The sequence below is a fragment of the Ambystoma mexicanum genome, chromosome 12 (assembly GCF_040938575.1).
Source record: "Ambystoma mexicanum isolate Mex_15411 chromosome 12, UKY_AmexF1_1, whole genome shotgun sequence".
NCBI classification, from domain to species: domain Eukaryota; kingdom Metazoa; phylum Chordata; class Amphibia; order Caudata; family Ambystomatidae; genus Ambystoma; species Ambystoma mexicanum.
Genome location: NC_090936.1, coordinates 854,724,516 through 854,747,834, shown reverse-complemented (window position 1 = coordinate 854,747,834; position 23,319 = coordinate 854,724,516). Strand labels below are relative to the sequence as shown.

The window sequence follows — 23,319 nt, the reverse complement described above, 5'->3', positions numbered from 1 at the left end:
GCAGAATCCTATGCAGTTCCCTTAAGGAGCACTACAGAAGATTAGGACTACAAGTATATGCAATAAATCCCCTTTGGTATCAGTCTGTACCACACAGATTTAGTTGGTAGCTGTGGCTGAGCAGTCAGACTTATCTCAAGAGGGAGATGAGCAGTATTCAGGGTTTATACAATAGGACTACAATACTATGCAACAAGGAAACACTGACCAAAGCTTTGTATCAAAAAGAAGATATATATTTATTTTACACACTCTGATGTTCACACACACATCACTGTCATTAAAGCAAGTTAAAACAGTCAAGAAAAGTATACTCAACTCCCTATTTAAATTGTAGACAGGTTTGAGCAAGAGTGAAAACTGAGCAAAACAGCACAGTGTAAAACAAGCAGAAATGGCACTCTAACAATTTCTTCAGAGGGAGGGAAAGGACAAGTCATACAGGGTTAGACTTAACACACCAGCTACACTTCCCAATTGGATTGTGAACAAGTTAGACAAGGCAGTACTTTAGCATCAGCAATACTTGGGTGAAAACCAAACAAGATGGCACTTCAACAATATATAAAGGGGATGGAAAGATGGTTATAAGAGTTCAGGTGCACCAACACATTTCTTGATGAGAAGCAATCTAAAGAAGGCATTTGTAACAGAATTAGCCAGAGTCAATAGGCCTGTGCCAGAGTCAGTGGTACAAGGCAAAGTGCCCAGGTTCAAACGGTTCTAGTAGCTATAGTCAAGTCTTTGTTTACGGTTGAAAAGGAGGGTGCAGAAGGTAAAAAGATAATGTTAGATGATGGGGGCGGCCAGCCCAGAAGGTAAGTAAAGGATTTAAAACACCTTTAGCAGTACACAGCAAAACGGGAGGCCTGGCGGAACAATGTACCTTAACAGTGGAAGAGGCTCCTACGGTGGCGGTAGTTCCTGGCAGTTCCTGCAGTTCGGGAGATCCAGCAGAGGAAGAGAGGCTCTCGTCGTGGAGAAAGGTTCGAGTTACTGCACTGCCCAGGGATGAAGCCAGCCACGGTGCTGCCCAAAACAGAATAAAAGGTATGCTCCTTTAAATTGCTTAGTTAACCCTGTCCAGGGTGCCTATTCCCCCTCCCACACATCCTGTCTACCCCAGACTCAGTGGCGCCGAGAGGAGGGCTACTGTGTAGAAGCCCACCAAAAGGACGAACAAAGGATCCCTGACCTGGGTTAGGATTTCAGAGAAAGACATGAGAAAGAAATATTATCAAAGATCTGGCAATAAAAACCTACTGGAGTAAAGTTAATAATAAAATAAACCAGCAGTATGTTGGAGGCTGTCAAAGTGGTAGCCTCGAACAATGGGAAAATCCCAACGGAAAATATTTGCGGTCAAATATTTACGGTAGTAACCACTGCCACCAGCCAGAAACTTTGGAGAGAGGGACTGGACGGTACCCTCTCGAAAATGAACACCAGGGAAAAACTATTAACCCTTTTCAGTACCTCCATAGTAAGATGGTTTCTACTGGTTTTGTTCATAACTATTGACTAGTAAAATCAATGGTAACGTTACACACCCTGGGAGACAGTAGTCAGTCCGAGGGTATGGAGTCTATGTTTGAGGGTCACTATGACACCCCTGTGTTACTGCACTGAGGGTGCTGTGTAACACACATGTAACAAGATGATACCTATGAGGGTGAGAAACTCCATAGCCCAAATTGCCTGAAACCCACATCATACCTATGCCTTAGAGTGGGAAAAAGAGTCTCACTCAGCAGGAGAAAAAAATAAACCCTTGAAATCCAGCAAAGCTGCTGGGGGACTCTATAGGTAAGGGAAATTAGCCTTTTAAGAGAATTCTCCCTAACAAGTACTCTCGACCATAAAATAAACAAGTCGGTCTAGTCAAAATAAAAATGCCTATACTAAGAAAACCTAACCTTGCCCTCATTATCAAAAGACAAATGTGTAAAGGGGATACACAAAGAAAAAATAGTGTCTTAAAAGAAATGTCAGAATGGCTTAGGTAAGAACTCCCTTCCCCAAGTTCAGAAGCACAGGATCTCGAGAGTTTCTTAAATGTATTTTTAAATTTGTTTATTGGCATTTGTTCTTATACAACTTTTCATGTCATTGCCATTAGTTGCAAAATTATCAGCATTTCGCAATAAAACAGTAACATTTTTTTTAATGAACTTGACACCATTAACTGTCTCCTGATTTTGACTATGTTAATTAGTCCCATGTTTCTCAGCAGAGTGGGGTGGTGGGACGGCGGGGGTGGTGGGGATCCAGGCAACCGGAGGTCTGTTTGGGTCTTTGCGGGTCCCTCTTGTAAGATTGTTGTATTCTTGTAGTTCTGTGTAGTCTAGGCTATGTTTGTTCATGGGGGCTTATCGTCTGAGGGGTGAAATGTTTCTTGTGATTTCCTTACATGCTTCCAGTGTTGTTCCTGAGTCGTCGGTGCACCTGGCAACGCTGTCTTCCCATGCCTTCGTTTCTGCGTTGACCCATCTCTCCAGTTCATTGTACCATGCGTTATACCGCGGCCCAGCAGGTTTTTCCCAAGACATTGCGATATTTCTTTTGGCCAGCATGCACATTAAGTCCATTAATTTTACCAAGTGTTTGAGTTTGGCTGGTCTGGGATATGTTCCCAGGAGGCACTCTTCCGGGGACCAACTGTACCTGGAAGTGCCCACTTTTTCATATGTCTGCTTTATTTTCCCCCACAAACAAAGACTGTGTCCTGGTGCATTCCCAGAACATGTGAAGTAGGTCTGCTATATCCGCCCCACACCAGGGGCAATTGGGTCGTGTTTGTTTGCTGAATTTCGCCATCTTGCATGGGGTTAGATATATGCGATGTAGCATGTTCAGTCTTATCGGAACCTGTGATTTCTAGACACTGCTTTGGGAAATATTAGCTCTCTGCCCCATTCCCCATCTGTCATCTCTCGTCTTATGTCTGTCTCGCACTTTCTTTTCATTTCCTCACTTCTAGGGTTCGGGATGTTGCTGAGGTGGCTGTATATCTGGGACACCGTTTTCCATCCCTTGCCTAAGATGTATAGCAGTGTCGTGAGGGGGTCCATCTCGGGTTCTTCAGGCCAAGTGTCCCATTTATTTCGTGCTATTTCGTGTATTCTTCGGTACCATAGGAATTGGCCAGTGTGTGTCATCCTCCATCTGCAATGATTCAAACTCCCTGAAGGTACCCTCATCGTACAAGTCTCCCCATGTGTAGACCTCTTTTTTTCTCCCAGAGCCTAAGGTGCTTCAGATCAGTGTCAGTTTTGCACAGGTCCCAGATCATTGGTATTTCTGGGGAGTATGGGTGCTTTAGGTGAATTATCGACTTCGCTCCGTGCCATATTTTCCTTCCCAGGATGGCTATAAAGGTTACATTTCTTAGTAGGTGGTGTGGCGCCCAAATAAGTTCCTTTAGTTGTATCAGAGAAATCATGGATTGCAGTAGATGGGTCTCAGATGTGGTGTCATCTGCTAGCCATTTGGACACAAAGCGGAGTTGGACAGCCAGGTAATATTTTTTTGAGGTTCGGGAGTTGAATTCCACCCTGCATGTATGTTAGGACTAGTGTGGAATGTGCTATTTTGTGTCTGCCCTTCCCCCAGAGGAATTCCTGAATTATTGTCTCAAGCGGGCGAACAAATGGGTTGTTGATGTAGTAATGTACGTTTTGGAACCCATATAGGAACCTGGGGAGGACAATCATTTTGATTATTGAGGCTCTGCCCATCATTGACAAGGGGAGTTTTGCCCAAAAGGTCATTGATCTGCGCAATGCAGAGAGCACTGCTTTCGTGTTGTCCTCAGGCATTAATTCAGGGGTATGCATTATTTGGATTCTGAGGTATCGGAATGATGTGGTCTGCCATTGTATCCCTACTGATGGGAGTTCCTCTATGCGTTTGTCTTTTAGTCCTGCCAGTGAAAATGAACAAGATTTTACCTTGCTAAACTGTATACCCGAGACCTTAGAGTAGTTATCGAGAACTTCTAGCATGGTTGGTATTTTAAGGTGTGGGTCTTGGACATACAGTAGAACATCATCTGCATAGAGTGAGATAATGTGATCTATCCCTCCCAGCCTTATCCCGGCATCGAAAAATTGCTTCCTAAAATAAATGGCGATGGGTTCTAGGCCGAGTATGTAAAGCATGGGGGATAATGGGCATCCTTGCCTAGTGCCTCTGCATATGTCCCATGCCTCTGACACATATCTCCCAGTTTTCACCCGTGCTCTTGGCTTGGTGTAGAGTATGTTGATCCATCTAATGAACCCCGGGCCAAGTCCAAATCCCTTTAGGGCAGCCACCAGCCATTCCCAATATATGGAATCAAATTCCTTAATGGCATCCAGCGACAGTAAAGCGTACGGTTCAGTGCTTGTCAGTTTGTTTTATGATGTGTTGAAGTCAGCGTAAATTCATGGTTGTGTTACGGCCTGGCACAAACCCGCACTGTTCTATGTGTACAATATCTCCTATTAGTCTGGACAGCCTCTTTGCCAGGATTGTGGTTAGTATTTTTACATCATAGTTGAGCATGGCGAGTGGGCGGTAAGAGTCGCACTTGTCTGCCGGTTTATTTGGCTTGAGGACTGGGATCACGAGGGATTCCCTCATGCTTTCGGGTAGGACTCATCGTTCATATGCTTCTTGGAAGACCTTGTGTAGCAGGGGTGTCAGCAAGGGACCGTATGTTTTGTAAAATTTCCGAGGGTAGCCCCTCACTTCCAGGAGCCTTGCACGTGGCCTTGGGTTTGATTGCTTCAGCTATGTCATCTGTTGTGATGTCTGTGTCTAGGGTTTCAGATTGTGTGGGGGACAGCTTGGGCAGTCCTATCTCTTCTAGGGTGTCTATTATCTGATCTTGGGGGACTCTGTCCTTGTGGGAGTACAAATGTGCATAATAATGTTTGAAGGTGTTGTTTATGCTTTACTGGGTTTGGTGCATGTTACCTTCCTTATCTTGTTTTGTGGTGATTGTGTGCCTGGGGTGTTCTTTTTTGCAGAGCCAGGCTAGCAGCCTGCTTGGTCTGTCAGCCTCCGTGTGTGTGCTCTGTTTGTTTTAGTGGCATAATCAAACTTGGCTAGCTTATTCCAGGCTTTTATGCATTCATCTGGAGTATTCTGAGTTTATTTGCATTTGTATTTTATTAGGCTTATATAGCGATTTAGACCAAAGCGCTGCACATATAACAACAGGATTCAATTAATGTAATAATAACAGTAAAAATAGAAGCATTACTAACATGAATCAGTCAACAAAACAGTATGTAGAGCAATTAGATGAAGGGAAGTGGAGAGAATTGGAGTAGATCTATGAGAGGGAGGGAGGGAGGGAGGAGGAGGAAAGGAAGGGGAGGTAATGGGAAGGGGGAATGGAGGGAGAGGCATGAGGAGGGGAGAGGGAAGGGTGGGAGGAAGAGAAGTGGGAGAGCGATTATGGCAGGGAATGGAGAAGGAGAGACTTAAGAGACTTGCGGAAAGAGGAAAAGGTGGGAATAGAGCGGATTGTGAGAGGTAAGGAGTTCCAGTGGAGGAGGGCCAGGAGTTGGAAGGAACGGAACCAGGAGGAGGCACAGTGAGGAGGGAGTGGTCAGCGGAATGAAGGGAACGAGGGGGAGCGTAAAAAGAGAGAAGGGAAGAGATACGGGGAGCAAGATCATGGAGAGACTTCAAGACTAAGCAGAGAAAATGAAATTTAAGTTCAGTGAAATGGGAGCCAGCCAATGGAGGATAGGGAAGCAGAGATGGAGTCACAAGGGGAGAGGAGACAGAGTGTACGGATGGCAGAGTGTACGGATGGCAGAGTGATAGATTTGAGGGGGGCAAGATGTGATGCAGGTAGACCAAAAAGTAAGGAGGAGCAGTAGAAGAGACGAGAGAAAAGGGAGGAGATTAAGAGTTTAGTAGTATGGAATGTAAGGGAGGAGCGAATTTTGCGAATATTGTAGAGGTGGAAGCGACAGGCGCGAGAGGTAAGGGAGATGTGATGGGGGAAAAAGTGAGATGAGAGTCGAAGTGAAAGCCTAAGTTGCGGGCGTGGGGGGGAAAGTAAGATTAGAGGGAGGAAAATGGATGAAAGGAGGACGGGGAGGGGAAGGGAGTTGGAAGGGAAGAAAACTACTTCCATTTTGTCTGAGTTAAGGGAAAGAAAGCAAGAGGACATCCAGTTCTTAATAGCAGTAAGACAAGAGGACAGTTTGAGGTGGAGATCAGGAGAGAAGGAAGAAAAGGAAAGAAAGAGTTGCGTGTCATCGGCATAGAAATGGTGAGAAATGACAAATGAAGAGATAAAAGGGGCAAGAAGGGAGGCATAAAGAGAGAATAGGAAAGGACCAAGCACTGAGCCTTGGGGAACTCCGTATTCTGGAGGGTGGGTGGGCGAAGAGCGGCCTCCCCAGGAAACAGTAAAGGAGCGGGAGGAGAGGTAAGAGGATAGCCAGTTGAGTACAGAACCTTTGAAACCAAAGGAGGAGAGAGTGTTGAGAAGAAGGAGGTGATCAACAGTGTTGAAGGCAGCAGAGATATCAAGAAGAATAAGGACAGAGGATTGCTTAACATGATGGGCAGAGAGGAGGGAATTAAGGATGCAAGTTCGGGCAGTTTCAGGGGAGTGTTTGGGGCGAAAGCCAGATTGAGAAGGGGGAAGGAGAGAGAGGTTAGTGACAAAGGTTGAGAGCTGAGAGTAGGCAAGGCGCTCAAGAAGTTTAGAGAGGAATGAGAGAAGGGAGATAGGACGGAAGTTGGAGGTGAGCAGGGGATCAGCGGAAGGTTTCTTTATTCCATATTGTGCTAGTGGATTCTCGACCCCCGCCCCTTCTCCCATTTCCACTATATTGTAATCTGGAGATTTACCAACTTTTGTAACTTTCATTCTAGTGAATGAGTAAACCAAACAGTACAACTGTGAACTGCCCCAGCAGTTGCTTCCAACTTGCAGCGCTCGGGGTTTCCTGAGCCTTCTAGGCCACTCCAGGCTTTTCGGTGCGGGTGGTGTGTAGGCTTTCGGCCTGCACGTTTCTTGGAGGGGTGGGTCGCTGTCATGCCCGCTTGTGGTACCTTGTGCTCCTGTCCGATGTTGCTATCTTTATGCTCTAGCTCCAATTGCAGTCTAATTGTCAATTTTGTGCTTCAGTGTGGAACCTTCCGCCATTTTCTGTGTGGTGTTAGTTATTTGCTTATCTTGTGTCCGCTTTTGTTAGTTTCTCCCTGTCGTCTGCAAGATTATTATGTTCGAGCCACATGTTTGCCGCGGCTAGGGTCTCTAAGAAGATTGCTTTTCACTTGTAGAGTACTTTGAGGCGAGATGGGTAAAGCAGCATATACTTAAGATTGAGTTTCCATAATCTTGCTTTCACTGGTATGAATGAGTTCCTAGCATGTTGTACTGCAGGAGTATAGTCGGGGTTCATGACTATTGTAGAGTCCTGTCTTCTAATCTCTCCGCCTTCTCTCGAGTATCGCGGTATTGTCTCTCTACTGCGAACATTTAGAATTTTGGCTATTATTGGGCGTGGGTGTGAGACTGGTGGAGGGTGTTTTTGCAGGGACCTGTGGGCTTGTTCTACTGAGAACCCCTGGGAGAGTTTTTCTGCCCCTATTTCCTGTTGTAGCATTGTTTCTATGAATTTTGTCAGGTCCGGGCCCTCCATATCTTCAGGGACTCCTAAAATTCTGATGTTATTCCACTGTGCGCGTCCTTCGGCGTCTTAGGAGCGTGCTTCTAGCCTCGCCACTTTCATCTCGAGGTCTTGATCCCTTGTTTTGAAGTCTAAGGTGTTTTCGACATTGTCTTGCAGGGTGGCTTCGTTCGCGGTCACTCTTTCTGTCAGGCTGCAGGCGTCTTGACGCATAAGCTGCATGTCCGCCTTTACCTCTTATATCTTGTTGTTGATGAAGGTGCGGAGAGCTGCTATGGCCTGAAGAACTTGCATGTCCTTAGGTTCCGCGTCTGGATTTGGTGGTGCTTCGTTGGCCGTGGCTTCTTGTTGTGGCAACTGTTTGGGTTTAACTGTCGTGAAGGAGTCCATTGTTGCCGATTTCATTTTGGTTTTTGGGGGGACATCTCTTCTCTTAGGTCTTGCGTGCTACTCCTTCTGCCCAGTTAGTGATTATGTGGCTCTTGGTGGAGTTTCTTTCCCTGAGTACAATGCCTTAGTTGAGCCTCTCGGTTATTAGATATGTGGCTGTGCCAGTTCAGGTTGGCGTTTCTTAGTTTCACCTGTTTGTGTCTCTGCTCGTGATGGCGTGAGCGTGGTCCTGGTTAATATATTTACTTTTCTCGGTTGTTGTCTGCCTCGATTGTGCCTGTTGTGTGATGGTGGTCACTTCAATATGTAGGGTCGGCAGGTTTCCAGGTTAAGGATGCGTGAGCTGGTAGTTTTCATATAAAGTTGAGTTTCTGGTAGTCCCTGTGTGGGTCGTGCGATTGCTGTGTTTGCCCCAGTTATTGTGTGCCTCTGTCTTGGGGCTCTTATCCAGGATCTCTGTGCCTTTGCTCGCTTTCTCAGTTTGTTTCCTGGGCGAATCACTGTTAAAGCTTATTGGTGATGGTTAAGTTTCTGTCAAAGTTTATGGTTCATTGGAGTGAACTTAGGTCAGTTCCCGGTCTCTTTCGGTGGTGCATGTTGCTGCGGATTATTGGTTAGCGTGGTGTGGTTGTCCTCAGCAATCTCTCGTATATATTTCGCCGGTGCTCCCTCTCAGGTGAGTTGCGGGGTGAGTTGTGGTTGTTCGCATCGTGGTCCCGCCGGGTCGTTCTTTTTTCTGCCTTGCGTGGTGTGGGAGTGCACAGTGCGCTATTTGGTGTGTCCGGATGATAGGTGGGCTTCGGGTGCGGCTTTGCACTGTGCTCCCGCCCGTCGCTGCGTGGGCCTGGTGCTTGCTTTCCCTTCTAGTTTTTTCTGCGGGGCCACCTGGTCATCCGTGCCGGGCTGCTTGCCCCTAGGTCTGGTCCGCTAGCCCGGTCTCTCCCCCCCCCCCCCCTCACTCTGGCTGGGCGGCCGTGCGTGCTTCTGGGCCTGCCGCCCGTTTGTGTTCTGGGTGTTAGTAGGGGCGAGGGGGTCTGGTTCTCTAACTTACTGTTCCTTGCTCTGTCCGAGCCCTAGGCCTCGTTTCCTCCGCCTCGTGGCTGCCTCCCTGCTCTTGCCGTCTCGGGTCCCGTTGTGTGGACGGAGCTGCTCCATTCAGTTTACAGTCCTCCACGGGCGTCTGTAGTCGGTTCTTCCCCGTTCTGCTTCCTCCCGGTGTTGCAAAGGGTCCCCTGTGCATCTGTCTTCAGGTGGTGAACGGGGGCTCGAGTTTTCTTATTGTCTTGCCCCCGACTCCGGAGATCACGCCTCCTTGTCGGCTTCGGGCGGCTCCCAGCCTGTAGGTCTCGGTGCTGCGCGGCCGTGGAGCGCCGTTGCTGGCCTTTGTGGTGTCGGGACTAGATCGGTGTCCCGCTTATTAGAGATGTTGCGTAGGGCAGTTCCTCCAGGTCTTTCCGTGAGCCTGCTGCTCACGAGCGCTGGGTCACCGCGGCGTCTGAGTCTGCAGCGGGCACCGCCATCTTGGGAGCCGCAGGGGCGTTCTTCCGCTTTGTTTTTTCAGTTGTTGGCTCCGATTTCTCCCAGGAATGGGGTCAAACGTGGGGAAAAAGGTTCCCCTTCCCTTGAATATAGTTTTTGTTGTGGTCTTTGTTGTTTTGAAGGCACAATGCAACCCTTCGTAGGATCGCGGACAGGACCTCACCATGTTTCTGTCTTTAGAGCATGTCTGCTGGCCACGCCCCCTCGAGAGTTTCTTAAAAAGGATAGATGGATGGCACCGTTTTTTCAGTCTTGCACACTCTGGCTTGCTGGTACAATTCAACAGTTCAGGTTTGGGCTTCAAGTTTTTGACAGTCTAATCAATTCTGCTGGCGTCGTCTGCCTTACCAAAAATACACAGTTCTGCTCTTGGCTTTCACTTTGCCACTATTCAACACAGGCTTCCCTCTGCTGGGCTCGAGTCTGTCTTTTTCTTTGTGGGGGTCCCCTTTCCCATGTTCTATCCTTCTCTCTTTTTACTCTTGAAGACTATTGTTAGGAAAGATTTCTTAATTCTGGGTAATTTTCCTTCCATGTGGCAACCCCTAAACTTTTTGCTGCTGTTTTCACCGTGATCTAGACTTTGCCAGAGAAGTGCAGACTTCTGCCGCACTTCTCTGGGCTTTCGCTCCATTCTTACGGGGAAACTGACATGCCCTTAAGACAGTCAGTTCTTGGAACTGTTGTTTTCCATAGTTCTTTATCATGTTGCAGCTTTCGCACAACATGACACAAGAGGGCACAGTAAGCTAAGTTACTGCTCTCTTGGGTCTCTAGTCTTCTACTGGCCCTAGACACACTTGCTGGATTGTTAATGAACGGTGCAAGTGAATCACAGACGGGACTGGTGGCAGCGATCGTTTCTTTGTGTTTTTGAGCTCCTTTTGGCATTTAAGCGTGTTTCTCACGCTTAGCCCAAAATGGTGGCCTGGCTTCCAAAATGGCCGGACCACGAGGCTCTTTGTCCTACCCGCTGACCGTCTTGCTCCCTTCACCTTCCCCAGGTCGAGCCGACCCAGGGCCTTCCTTATTTGGGCATGTACTTTTCTGCGAAACACAGATGCTTTCGCGGGCTTCTACAGGCCTTGTGTATGCCTCGTGGATGTGGGCTGGGATGTCTGGTCCCAATACACATCCTGGGTGCCAGAGAGTCTAGTGTGTCCTGAATGCCTGGGACCACCGTGGTCCGTGGTAGGTCCACGTATGGTGTGAGTGTTTTGTGAGCAGATCTCCTATTGGGTCCCCTCCATTTTGGCGCGAAGGGAACCGTGGATAAAAGGAGGCTGGAAACACCACTACCTGGTCGATCTGAGTTCTCGCGAACGAAGGAACACAGGAGCCAAGTAGCCTGCAACTACGAGGCTGAACCGAGGAATCGCTGGTGACCCGCTGAAGGACTGCTCCTCTCCACTGCTGTCGCTTTGTGAAACCCTTTCTACCTCTGATCGAACGAGAAGGCCTGTACTGGTACTTCGACCCCTTGGAATAGTGGGAACAACTATTCTCTGCATCTTCACCATCTCCTGCACGTAAGGCTTCGGAAGTGTCTCTGGGCCATCCAGTGGACTGACCAGCCTACCCAGGAGTCTTGCTCTGTAACTGCCGTCAGGTTGTGTTGTATTACGAGTCCTTGCCACTCTCACACGATTCGTACACTTGGCATTCCCAGGTCTGAAGTGAGAAGTGTACATTGGGATGAAATACACACGGCCGCTCCGTTGCCCTGCTGTGGTGACAATCTGTGCGGGTTTACTGCGTTTGGGACATCCTCAAATCTAACGTATGCTGCCACGGAATCTACACGACACCGAGACGTCCCCTGCGCGTATCTGAACCTGCCAGCACTGAAACTGACGCGGAGAAGCCTGGGTCTGCCTGCATCGGAGACCGGTGAGTAGCATCGCTAGGAACTGGTCGCCCTCCTGCAGTAGTCCGTAGCTTTTCCCCACTGTGTCAAACAACACACCTTTTCCGTACTCGCGCCCTGCTTCTGCCCACAGTGGATGCTGCGCTGGAGTCAAGGAGCTCTGTTCATCTTAATTTGTTCACTGAACTGAACTGCCTTATTCTCTCGAAGAGACTCCCCTTTGCCCGTTGGCACCAGCGTGTGCAGGTACTTTTGAGCACAAGGCTCCACTCTTCATAGGGCTCGGACTTCCTCTTAGTTAGGTGCCTCTGAAGGCGGACTGGGTCTAACTATTATTCGCACTGCCTGTTTTCCTACCCATCTAGGTGGTCTGCACATTTCGTGCTTCTAACTCGTTAGACTCGTTGGTAATTATATATATATTGTATTGGATTGGGATGTGTTGGTTTACTTAAGTTTTATTGTGATTTCTTGCTACGGTGTATGTTACAAAGGCCTTGTAATAAATGTGTCTATTTTTAATGTAACACCTTCTTGGAGTAATTTTTAAGTGTCCTTGCTCTGTGTGCTCATTTCGGGTTTTCAGTCACCCTCACCCCTCTTGAGACCTAGTCTTGACCGCCGCGATCACTACCTTGATTGGTCTGGCTTGTCCAGAGGTTACCCTGTTCCAAGAAACTAGGCTGGCCTTCTGAACCTCTGCCCCTCCAGGACAGTGTTCAGAAATCCATCTTAACAACTATCGAAACTGCAAGGAGTTTACATAGCCCTCTGCATGATCATTTCAACCTCCTATTAAACAATTTGACAATCAACAATCTTCACAACACCAATGCTCCTTGGTACTTGTAGTTTTACTTTTGCCCTCTTGACATTTTTCAAAATTCATGTCCTCTTTATTGTGGCCCACTTGGCAATTTTCAAAGTTAATATACATTGCTTTTCACTCAATCAATGCTTGTTCGGGATCACAGTTACTTTCTTGCCTTCGTTTCCTGCTTTCCATTACTCAGAACATTTCACAGAGACTTTCGAATGTGCCATTCCGCTTCGCAGGACCACTCTGTTACTTTGTATACTTTTTCTCAGAATTCAGTCATTGTTCTCTTCATTACACGTTTGATCGGCACATGTGCAACCTTCAACTCTTGTTACATCTTTCTCTTTTGCATTTAACACAAACCAGGCTTTTGTTTGCCTTTGATTACTCACTGGTCGTGTTAATTGGGCTTCTATCTTCAGTGCTTTTTCCCGCAGCAGTCAAGGCCGTTACCAACACCACCTTTGCTCTCCACCACCTTTTCTCTTCCCCAACTCCATCGTTTACCGGGGAGGGTAGCGGGCTGCCTGGAAGCACCTTGATGGTTTCTCTTTTCCACTCGCTTGTTGTCGGGTGTGGAATGTTTACAGCTTCTCAAAAGAATGGAATTCTCGCCTTGCTCTCTCTCGTTCTTCTCGCAACCAGCCTCGCTCAGTGTGTGCCTGTGCATGCCACCTTTTATCCTGACAGTGTTAAAAAGTGGCAGGTGTATGTAATTTGTATTATGTGTCTGACTCTGCTTGATATCATTAGCGGGACAGAGCCATTGCAAGTCAGTAGAGGTAATTCTCCTGGCCTCATTCCTCATCTTGGTTCAGTAGTGTTGTCAATGTGAAATGGGGAGCAATTATGGGAGTTGTACTTTCCCATAAAATGAGCAGGGATAGGGGTTTGATGGGTTAGGGAAAAAGGGGGATGCCATGTCTCACCATTGGGCGCTACACCCCCAAACCCTGAGGACCTTCTACCCAGGTTATCCTCCCTAGCCCACCCCCAGGGTCGAGATCCAAAAGCGATGGCCCTTCCTTGCCACTTGAGTACGGTATCCCCGGGGACTAGGCTGTGAAACGCCCTCTGGTTTTTCACAATTGACACACGCTTCGTGGCCAGTGGCACCTGCACCGGAGGCATCTTCAATTTGCCTACAATAACTGGTGTGCAAATCAATGCATTCCCTCCAATTTGATAGGTTGTGCCTCCTAGTCACAGAGTCAACCCTTCCAAAATGTCAAACCCAATGATGTCTTCAGGTATTGGCACAATCAATACTTATTTCAAATTGACGATCTTCATTTTCACTCCTGTCTGTACTGGGGGTGCCTCTTTCCACCCAGTCCTGTAATGGTAAAGTGTCGACCTAAACATCTTGAAGGATTTCCATGAATCAATGAAGCCTCCACCCCGGTATCAATCAAAGTTTGGACCTCTTGTGTGTTCACAGGCTTCCAAACTATCTTCACATTAACATGAGGTTGTCTGTCAACTTTTACACAAGCTGACACTGCTGGGACTTGGCTTTAATCCTATTCAACTTTAAAATGTGTACCCAGACTCAGCCCCCAGATTCAGCCTCCAACATTGTACTCACTTTTTTTTCTCAATTTAGCATATGTTGGTTGGTACCGGGAAGGGATCCCCATGGACCCTTTTTCCTGCTCCTCCTCAGGAGGCGCTGAAGGTGAAGTGTCCCTTTTCTGCTTGGACACCACCTGTCTCTTTACTTGTTTATAGCGCTCTTTCCCAGCAAGCCCTTTCTTTTTGTACAATTCATACATCTCCCTGGTTTCAATACCATAAACTTCTTCCCATGACAAACCCTCTTTCAACAATGCCAAAAACATGTCCTTCCTTGACACCCGGGAATCTCTGCTGTCTTGTCTACTGCCATCTGTTCTCCTCTCACTGCGCCCATCTCTCTCTCTAGGTTTGTCCATACTTGTCTTATTCACCCAGATCTGACCATTGCCATACAGCATCCGCTACTACATTAGTTGCTTGCCCAGTCATGCCCACTAGGAAAGTCACAATGACCCTTTTATATGCAGGTGGGGCAGTTCTGATAACCATATTTCTGGTTGACACCGACAATGGCACTACCCCCACATGCATTGCCTCGTCTACTTGAACATCTTCCTTCATAGCATGTTCTCTGATCTTTTGAACTGCCTCCTTTAAATTATACCACTTTTTCTCTTCAGTGGGCCAATCCGTTGTAATAGGGTACTTCCTGTTGCACCCTTGAGCTGCTAGGTGCAATAAAGACCGCTCCAGGGCCTGCCCATTCACATCGGGTGGAGGCCCAGCCAGCAATAACCCCTGGCTTTTAGTATCAGTGGACAGAGGTTGGAAGTGTGGGGAGTCGGTGGAATTCACTAACCGCCAGCTCCGCCATCATACATACGTACCATCTAAGTAAGCAAAGGCTCACCTGCCTTCTGCCTAAGTCGAGTAATAATCTCACCCACCTCCTGCTGTGTGTAATCTTCCAGTGTGGTTAAATCCACCACAAATCCAAATGGATTGTGTGGGTGCAGACCTGCCCTACGTCTAGTCACTGGGTTACCAGTAACAGTCTTCCCATTCTGTTTTGGTGTAGATTCTGCCTTCACTTGAGGACTATCTGTGTGACTCGAGCACCAAATGTCATGGGGATCTTTTGTAAAGAAGAAACCGTCAGCAGGCTCTACACTGTGCAATGATTCATCCCACAGCTCATTCAAACCAGAAGCGCACGCACATTCTTTAGCTAATAAATAATTTGGAGCTGCAGTCCAACCAGGAATTAACACATCAGAAGACTTTCTGCCAGCGGAAGAAATCTTATATCACTTTTTAAATAAGGAATGCATATATACAGCAATTTGCAAAGATCTACGTACAATTAACAATTCACTGCAGTCCAAATGAAGTAACTCAAAACAATTGCACACAAAGCGCGTTCAACACAGCAAAGCTTTCACTTCAAAGAAGGCACATTTTAAAAAAAAACACAAAACAAATGCAGCATTAATCGTGCGTTTCAAGGTACGAGCACAGATTGCTGGCTGCCTGGAATTTAAAAGCACAAGGCAGCCAAGATGTTCGTGATGCCTGTTAGGCAGAAACCTGTGCAGTTCCCTTAGGGAACACTGCAAAAGATTTAAGACTACAGGCGGTTGGCAGTAAACCCAATTGGTAGCAGTCTGTACCACCCAGATTTACCTGGTAGCTGTGGCTGAGCAGTCAGACTTCTCTCAAGAAGAGTTAGGCAGTATATAAAGTATACACAATAGGAACAGAGATACAGTAGCACAAGCAAACACTGACCAGAGCTTTGGTGTAAAAGTATATAATTATTTATTTAAAGACACACTTGTAAATTACACTAGCACAAAAAGAGGTAAGTAAATTCAACACACAGTCACTATTATATATATATATAAAACCCTAATTACTTATTAGACAAGTCTTAGTGAGAAACACCACTTATTTTCAGACAGAGGTGAGCGCCCAACATAAGATGGCACTCTAATAAGTTATTTAAAAAGGGAGGGAAAAAGGCAGAGTTATGAAAGCACACAAATCACAATACTTTTCAAAGAACCACAGTGAGGCAAGTTAGGCAAAGTCTACTGGAGAGCAAGGAAGTTCAAATGCCAGACCCACTCTTGGAGAGAGCAAGCAAAATGTGTCCAGGATCACACAGTGGGGTTATGCCCAAAGGGTCTTTGTAAATAGTTCACCAAAGATTGAGATCAAGTCAGGAAAAGTTAGTTAACAGGCTCCAGGCTAACCCAGGTTAGAAAGTCGAGGATTTACTGTCACCCTGAACGATCTGTAGCAAAAGGGAAGCCAGGCGGGACACAGTACCTGAAAATGGAAAGAACGCTCCAGCGGGGGCAGTTGTTCCTGGCAGCGGGTGCAAGTCGGTGTTTCGTCCAGAGGAAGAGGAGGTCTCGACGTGGAGGAAAGCTGAAGGTTGTTGCCCTGCCAGGGAAGAAACCAGCCGCAGAGTTTCCGGGTTACAAGGTACCACCCTTTTCTTCGCGCTAGTGGTAAACCGTGGTATTCCGGTTGCTGGGGTGCTTGGTACGGGCAAGGCGGCCACGAGATGGTCCAGTAAGGTGAAAAGACGGGCAAACTGGTTATCCCCACCAGTCAAAGGAAGAAGACTCTCCGGGCTGGAGATCTCCTCTGTCGTTGGGAAAAGTGGTGAGACGGTTCAGCAGGGCTCCACCGGTGGTGTTGTCGTTGCAGGTCGGCTCGGCTTCTCCCTCCTCGGATTCTTTAGGTCCTGTGGCGACTTCTGGAGTTCCAGTCCCCAAAGCCCTGCTTTTATGCAGAAAACCCCCATTCATTCAGCCTAGCTGTCACTCAAACATGCTAAGTGGTGAGCCGGGCGGCTCACCACTTGGGCCAATCACACAAGAGTGCGACTTGAGTTGCCGAGGCAACTCAGTCCAGGGTGCCTAAACCCCCTCCCACACCCCCTGTGGTACCCAGACAGAGTGGCACCACTTTTGGAGGCTTCTGTGGAGAAGCCCGCCAAAAAGTGGAACAAAGGGCTCGACTTGGGTTGGAGTCACAGAAGCGAACACAAACGCCATTTTGGAACCAGGTTTCGGGAAAAAAAAACAACCGGTGAATTTATATTAATTTAATAAACCGGCGGTATGTTCGAGGCTATTTAAAAAAAGTGGTAGCCTCGAACAATGGGAAAATCCCATAGGAATATATTTGCGGTCGAATATAAATGTAGTATCCACTGCCACCAGCCAAAACTCGGTCAGGGGGTACTAGACAGTGCCCCCGCGAACAACAGACCCCGGGGCAACCGAATTTCCCCGACCAGTATGTCCACAATATGATGGTTTGTACTGTTTCTGTTCGCAATTTGAGACTAGTAAAGCCAATGGTGACTTTACATGCCCTGGGAGACAGTAGTCAGTCCCAGGGTATGGAGTCTATGTTTGGGGGTTGCTACGACACCCCTGGGTTACTGCACGGAGGGTGCTGTGTAACCCACATATCAAAACACATGAAGCCCTATGGAGTAAAGGACCCCATAGCCCATAAAACACACAAATTCAAAGGAACACCTCAAATCATGTCTAAGAGTGGGAGCAAAAGAGTCTCACTCTTAGCAGGAGAAAAAATAAACCCCAATAATCCAGCAAAGCTGCTGTGGCACTCACTAGGTTTGGGAAATTAGCCTTTACAGAGAATTGTCCCTAACAATGCCAATTTGTTTGGCTATTTCATGTAAGTGTAGGATATATTACTTAGTTTTCTCCCCAATACACTAAATAATAAAAAGCATTTGTACACTTGAAACACACAAATTTACACAGACACTCAGCTGAAAGGTAAACCTGGCTTGTTAAGGCAGTTTATTAATGAATAATACAACAAAAAATGAAAGGAATTTAAATGGTATACTTTACTGATACAGTTGCAAGCCACTTCCCGCCAAAAGAACTTCACTGGACAGCTTCCAGACCAGGTTGGCACAGGGACTCTTCACAAAGTGGCCTGGAAAAGATGTGCCCACCTTTCCCCAGCCTAGTAGGTTTTCTCTGACAGCTTAATCCGGTGCTCTCCAATTTAAACATTACACAAATGCGGAATGGAATTTTCCAGAAAATCATGACTCACAGTTCACCTGTTGCCTATTTCCAGAGATTGTCAGCCGAACAACCCATGGTCATCTGAAGAGGTACACACTTCGCGTGTCATGGGACAACTTCCAGCTTCTGCAACATTTTCAGGCAGTAACTCAAAACAGTCCTTGAACACGGCAAAGTGGCATAGAGAAATAACAGGATGTTTTTCTAGTGAATGCAGACAGTATTCTGAGCTCACATTTAAAACTGAAGCTTTCACTGAGGCGTAAGCAAAATGTCCACTACACCCAGAATGCATTTCAAATAGCAGTACATTTTATTTTAAAAGCATTACATCCACTTTCTTTGTATAAAAAGATCAGTGTGACCTGATGACCGAAAAGGTATCCCTTCATGCAGATGCGTCTCCCCTGCGGATCTCGTAATATTTTGACTTTATTGAAGGGCAGATCTTTGGCAATTAAAATTGCCACACCTCTTCCCTCCCCACCGCCCTGGAGGCCAAGTATTGATGCGGAAATCTTTTGTGGGAGAACCTTTGTATCTGTAGTAGCTGTGTTTCTTGTAAAAAAAAACACAATGAAGCTGATCAGTCCCATAATTTCTGTAATATTGATTTTTGCTTCATAGGGGAATTCAGTCCCTGAACATTCCATGTATTTGTTCGAATAGTTTAATTCTGTGCATCGCTGGGCCGTGTTGTCATATCTTTTTATTGTCCTTCGACCAATAAAGGCATTATGCATTTCGTCATTAATTATAATGTTCCATATTTGGAGATTCTTTACCACAGTAGGTGTTTTGGTAATATCTAACTCCCCCATTGCCCACCCTATCCCCCACCTGTTCGGAACATCATAGTAAACTAAAATAGTCAACGTAAACAAATGGAGAACCTTAGTTATCAGGGGTTCCAGACTTCGAAGGAACCAAGGTAGTTTATCAGTAGTAAAATCTGATGCATTTGTGATGGGGAGGAACTATAGAGAATTGTTAATGTACATTCACATCTCTTATCCCAGAGTTCATCTCTTCTCTTCTTTCGTCGATGGGCCTCTTACCTTTCTGGAGTTCCCAACCTGGATCCAATTGTTTGTAAGAGATGATGTTCTTCTTGTCGAGGATCCTGCCATCTCCTCACCTGCATTATGTGCAGTATTTCCATCACCTTCGGCTGTTAAAAGCTGTTTCCCTTGCTTCATTGTTTTTATTATCCATCGCTTCCTTTAATAGTAAACATCAAGGCAGTTGGGAATCACCACCTGTATGGGATATGTTTCTCTCGTAACTATTTTGTCCTAGGTTTCACACAGCTCTTTTTCGCTGCGGTGGATGAAACGAGGTCCTGATACAGCAATATTTTGGCATGTCAGAACATGAACTCTGAGAAATTAATTATTTCCTCCTATATAGTATAAAAGTGTATTTAGATAAGCACGTTGGGACGTTCTTTTTGTCTAAATTGAATTCTCAGGCACGTTCAATGCGTTCTGTCAAGTTCTATAGTGACGTCATCTGGTAATTTGAGTACTTGTTGAAACAGATTTCACAAATTCTGAGAGATCTTCTTCTGAGAAGCTGGTACGGATGCCACATATACGCACATTATTCCATCCAGAGCAGTTCTCTGCATTTTCCATTTTGGTTTCTAATGTTTCATATTGTGCTTCTAGTACTTCAATATTGGGCGCCCATTCACCGTTCTTATAAACATTTTCTCAGAATGTTTCCTCCACCTGCCCCAGCGGTCTTTCAGCTTTGTCAACTTTTTTGTCTAAGGAGGTTATTTTGTGCGATATTCCAAAATGCTGTTTTGAAATTACTTTATCTAATTTAACAGGTTTTGGAGATCTGATTGGTCGCCGGCTGCTCTGGATCCTTGGGAGACGCGTCTTCCGCATGGACTATTGCCACTACCTTTTCAGGTTTCTCCGATGTATCTTACGGTTTGAGCATTGCAGCAATATCTGTATGCTTTCCAGCCTTTGGTGTTTGACAACTTGCTAGTAAGTTCCAATATTTCATTCCACTACAGAGTCGAATATTCTGCCACATTGCCCTAACAACTACATTTGAGTGTTGATTCACACCCTTTTACCTGTAGCTGCGGCCTCTGCCTGTTCACTTAACAAACTGAGATTGAGGATTCACTTCATGCCCCTTCTCAACCGATGGGTAGATTATGGATCCGATTGCAGTTATAAACCCTCCTGAGACCCCTTCTTTAACTTGCAGGGAGCTCCGGGCCATGCTCCAAGAAGTCAATTGGTAGACCTCTCCATACCCTTTTTCTGAGTATCCTGTGTTTCGCCAGTCCCCTCAGTATATTGAGACAAACTCCCAGTCTCTTACTGAAGAGAACCATTGATGCGACGTTCACCGCTTTTGCTCTCGATAAATAAACTATGCTGCTTCTATTTTAATTATGGTTCCTTATCCCCCAGGATGAAATGGCCTGCAATTGGGCAGTGTCATGTTCTTAACTGAGCTCTCAGCCCTGGAGACTCACTGAGCCAATTAATTGTCTGGTCTTTTATACCAGACTAGATCTGATCCAGGATTGTAAGTGGTGGGAGTTTAGTTCCACGCACACATTGCCTCAATTCTCTGCTGTTACCCGTGAAGCCCCATGTGTAGGAGGTTCATGATTCGGCTTGCCAATTGTACACTCTCATACGGTCGGTTGTCGCTATTCTCCTGAACGGGAAGGTCCCTCTGCACCGCTAGGCATAAAGAGCTCCAGAGTCGACCCCGAATAAATCTTGCTACTTGGTCCTAAGGCGCTTGGTGCTGTTTATGTCCGAGGTTCTGGACAAATTAGGGCATTTGTCCTTATGGTGGCTCCTACGCCTCCTGGTTTCTTCTCATGGCTGCCGTTTTGGTGCAATCCTTGCAAATTGGTTTTCCTCTAATATCTCGTTTCTGGCATTGGTTCACTACACCACAGTTTCTCAGTTCCCCCTGATACAGGAAGCAGTCAGTCTTCCTCTTGGGGATTTATATTGGGTAAAATCGACCACAGCCTCTACATTTTGCAAGAGCCACTCATGGAGCCATCATATCTGATGGCACGCTAGGCCATGCTCCCCTTAACATTCTTTTTAATGTTCAATAGACTTTGAATTTATTTTTGAAATCTTTCCCTTTATTGAAAGACCAAGGGCTTACATGTATCCTATATGTTTCCCATTATGTAAGCGTTATACATTTCCTTGTTGAAATTGACACATTGTAAAGCATAATGTTTTGACTGAGAAGTTCATTTTGTTCTTATTTCACTGTTTTTGTCCACTTAGACTGAATATTATTCAAAAGAACTAAATGAAAAAGAACGAGAGCTAGAGCGAAACCGAATCTCCATAGCAGAGTTTAAATCAAAAGGTATGTTGATATCCATTATGTATTTTGTAATCTTTTGCTTTATTTAAATTATATTTTCTTTTTTAATGTTTTATTGGTTAATCACATTTTCAACCTTTAAAATATAACCAAGGAGAAGGTATTTCCTTATTTAAAGTCCTTTAGTATATTCACCTGATCAGTCCTCAAACCTTTATGTCCTTCAACAGTGACTCTACATATTTGAAAGCGTCAATTGTTCGACCAATTTTATCAACAGTGAGTAGCCTCTCCCAGTATTTTTCTTCCCGGGCGGGGACACATTGCTGGATATAGTCCCCAATGGCCTTTTCTCTTTGCTCCCTTAGGGAGGGGCAATTCAACATCAAATGTCTGATTGTTACAAATGATTCCTGGTCTTTACAGAAGCGACAAATTGCGTCCTGTGGTTTAATCTGTTTTCTGATTAGCTGCACTTCTCTCAAAGGTAAAGTGTTCAATCTACATCGCATCAATAAGTCTCTATAGTGAGGCAACAGGAATTCCCTTAGGTATACTGGTAATTCATTTAGATTTTTCCGTTCCCATATGATAATAGTACAGAGTTTAGTCTTACTTTTCAACTCTAAGGTTTCTCCCCAGTCTTTTTCTTGCAGGATCTTCTTAACCTTATTAGGATTTCCTTTTAATGTTTCAATCTCAATTTTGTAAGTCTCGAGGTATTCTTTGCAACTTGTTTTCCACTTTGACGACAAAGGATAAAAATCTCTCAGAGTTCATTAAGATCTCAAAAGGTGCAGGTGGCAAGTCTAAGACACATTTCCGGAACAGAGAGAGAGTTTTCCACATGACTATTGAAGCCAACGATTGAAGTCTTAATTTGTGTCTTATTGTGTTAACTGATAGGGAGTTTGGCAGCCTAAGGATCTTTCACCAAAAGAAAGCCTCGCATATTTCCCAAGAGAGGTTTAGGAGTGCCTCTGCTCCATACGTTAAGACTGCTACCACCTTTTGTTTGTAAAAGGTGAGCATTGGAGTCAAGGAGAAGGTCCTGTATCGACCATGAATAGCTCTCCCTTGATATGTTAGTTTCAGTAATTTATCCTTGATCAATAGATATTGGCCAAATTCGTTAATATTTTTATTGATCCGAATTCCAAGATACAGTATTGACTCAACCCCTTCCAATTGTTGGTTTTCAATGATCCATTTAAAGGCTTTATTCTTTTTCTGGTTGCCACATGCTGATTTCATTATCAAAACCATTGATTTCTTTGTGTTTATCTTCATATCATTCCCGTCTAGATAGTTTTTAAATGAGTCAATTCGCCTTGGGGGTCCTATTGCAGTCAGGTCAATGAACACCAGATCATCCGCATATAGGATCCACGGTGTGACCCCTTCCATCTTCGGTGGAAAAAGCCCTGATGTTCCTCTGTGACTCCATCATGTCTGCCAAATAAAGGGCAAATAAGAAGGGTGCCAGAGCACATCCCCGTTTAATCCCCTTAAAGGTACAGATCTTCCTTGTTATGGAACCATCTCTTGATAATTGGACTTGTATGGTTGTGTCCGTGTAGAGGGCTTGTATGGCTTCTAAGAGGTCATCTGGGCATTTCCATTTTTTTTTAACTTGGCCCACAATAGTTTGCGGCTAATCCCATCGAACGCTTGTTCTAAATCTATTTAACCAAAATAGATGTTTCCCTTGGTTGCCAGGGCTTGTTGGTTTGACAAATTCAAAATAAACAGGTTCAGTGATGTGCCCACTCCACTTATAAAGGCCGTTTGCCTAAATTGTCCGCCTTTCTGGCCCAACATTTTAGGTCTCGTAGAAGGATTGATGCAAAAAGTTTTCCAATAGAGTCAAGCAAGGGTATTGGCCTGTAGTTTAAAGGCTCACCACAATCCCCTTTTTTAAAGATCGGCACTACTCTGGCGTCCTTCCAGGAAGATGGTATGGTCCTGTTTTTTCTTATTTGCCTAAATAGCAGGTATATTAAATCTGTCCATTGTTTGTTTTGCTTAAGCATATAATTCGAGATGCCATCGGGCCCTGCTGCCATTGAACTACGTTTTTTTAATCATCCGTGATATTTCTGCACGATCGAA

The 23,319-nt window shown here is 45.6% G+C and overlaps 1 protein-coding gene across 4 annotated transcripts in view; it reads left to right on the top strand.

Moving 5' to 3' along the window:
* CEP290 (centrosomal protein 290) overlaps positions 1 to 23,319 on the top strand; it is a 3,224,991-nt gene that overhangs the window by 549,602 nt on the left and 2,652,070 nt on the right. For all 4 annotated transcript variants that reach the window (XM_069629332.1, XM_069629331.1, XM_069629333.1 and 1 more), the window contains one exon: positions 21,165 to 21,249. In XM_069629332.1, the coding sequence (XP_069485433.1) occupies positions 21,165 to 21,249 (85 nt within the window). The remainder of the gene's footprint in view (positions 1 to 21,164; positions 21,250 to 23,319) is intronic.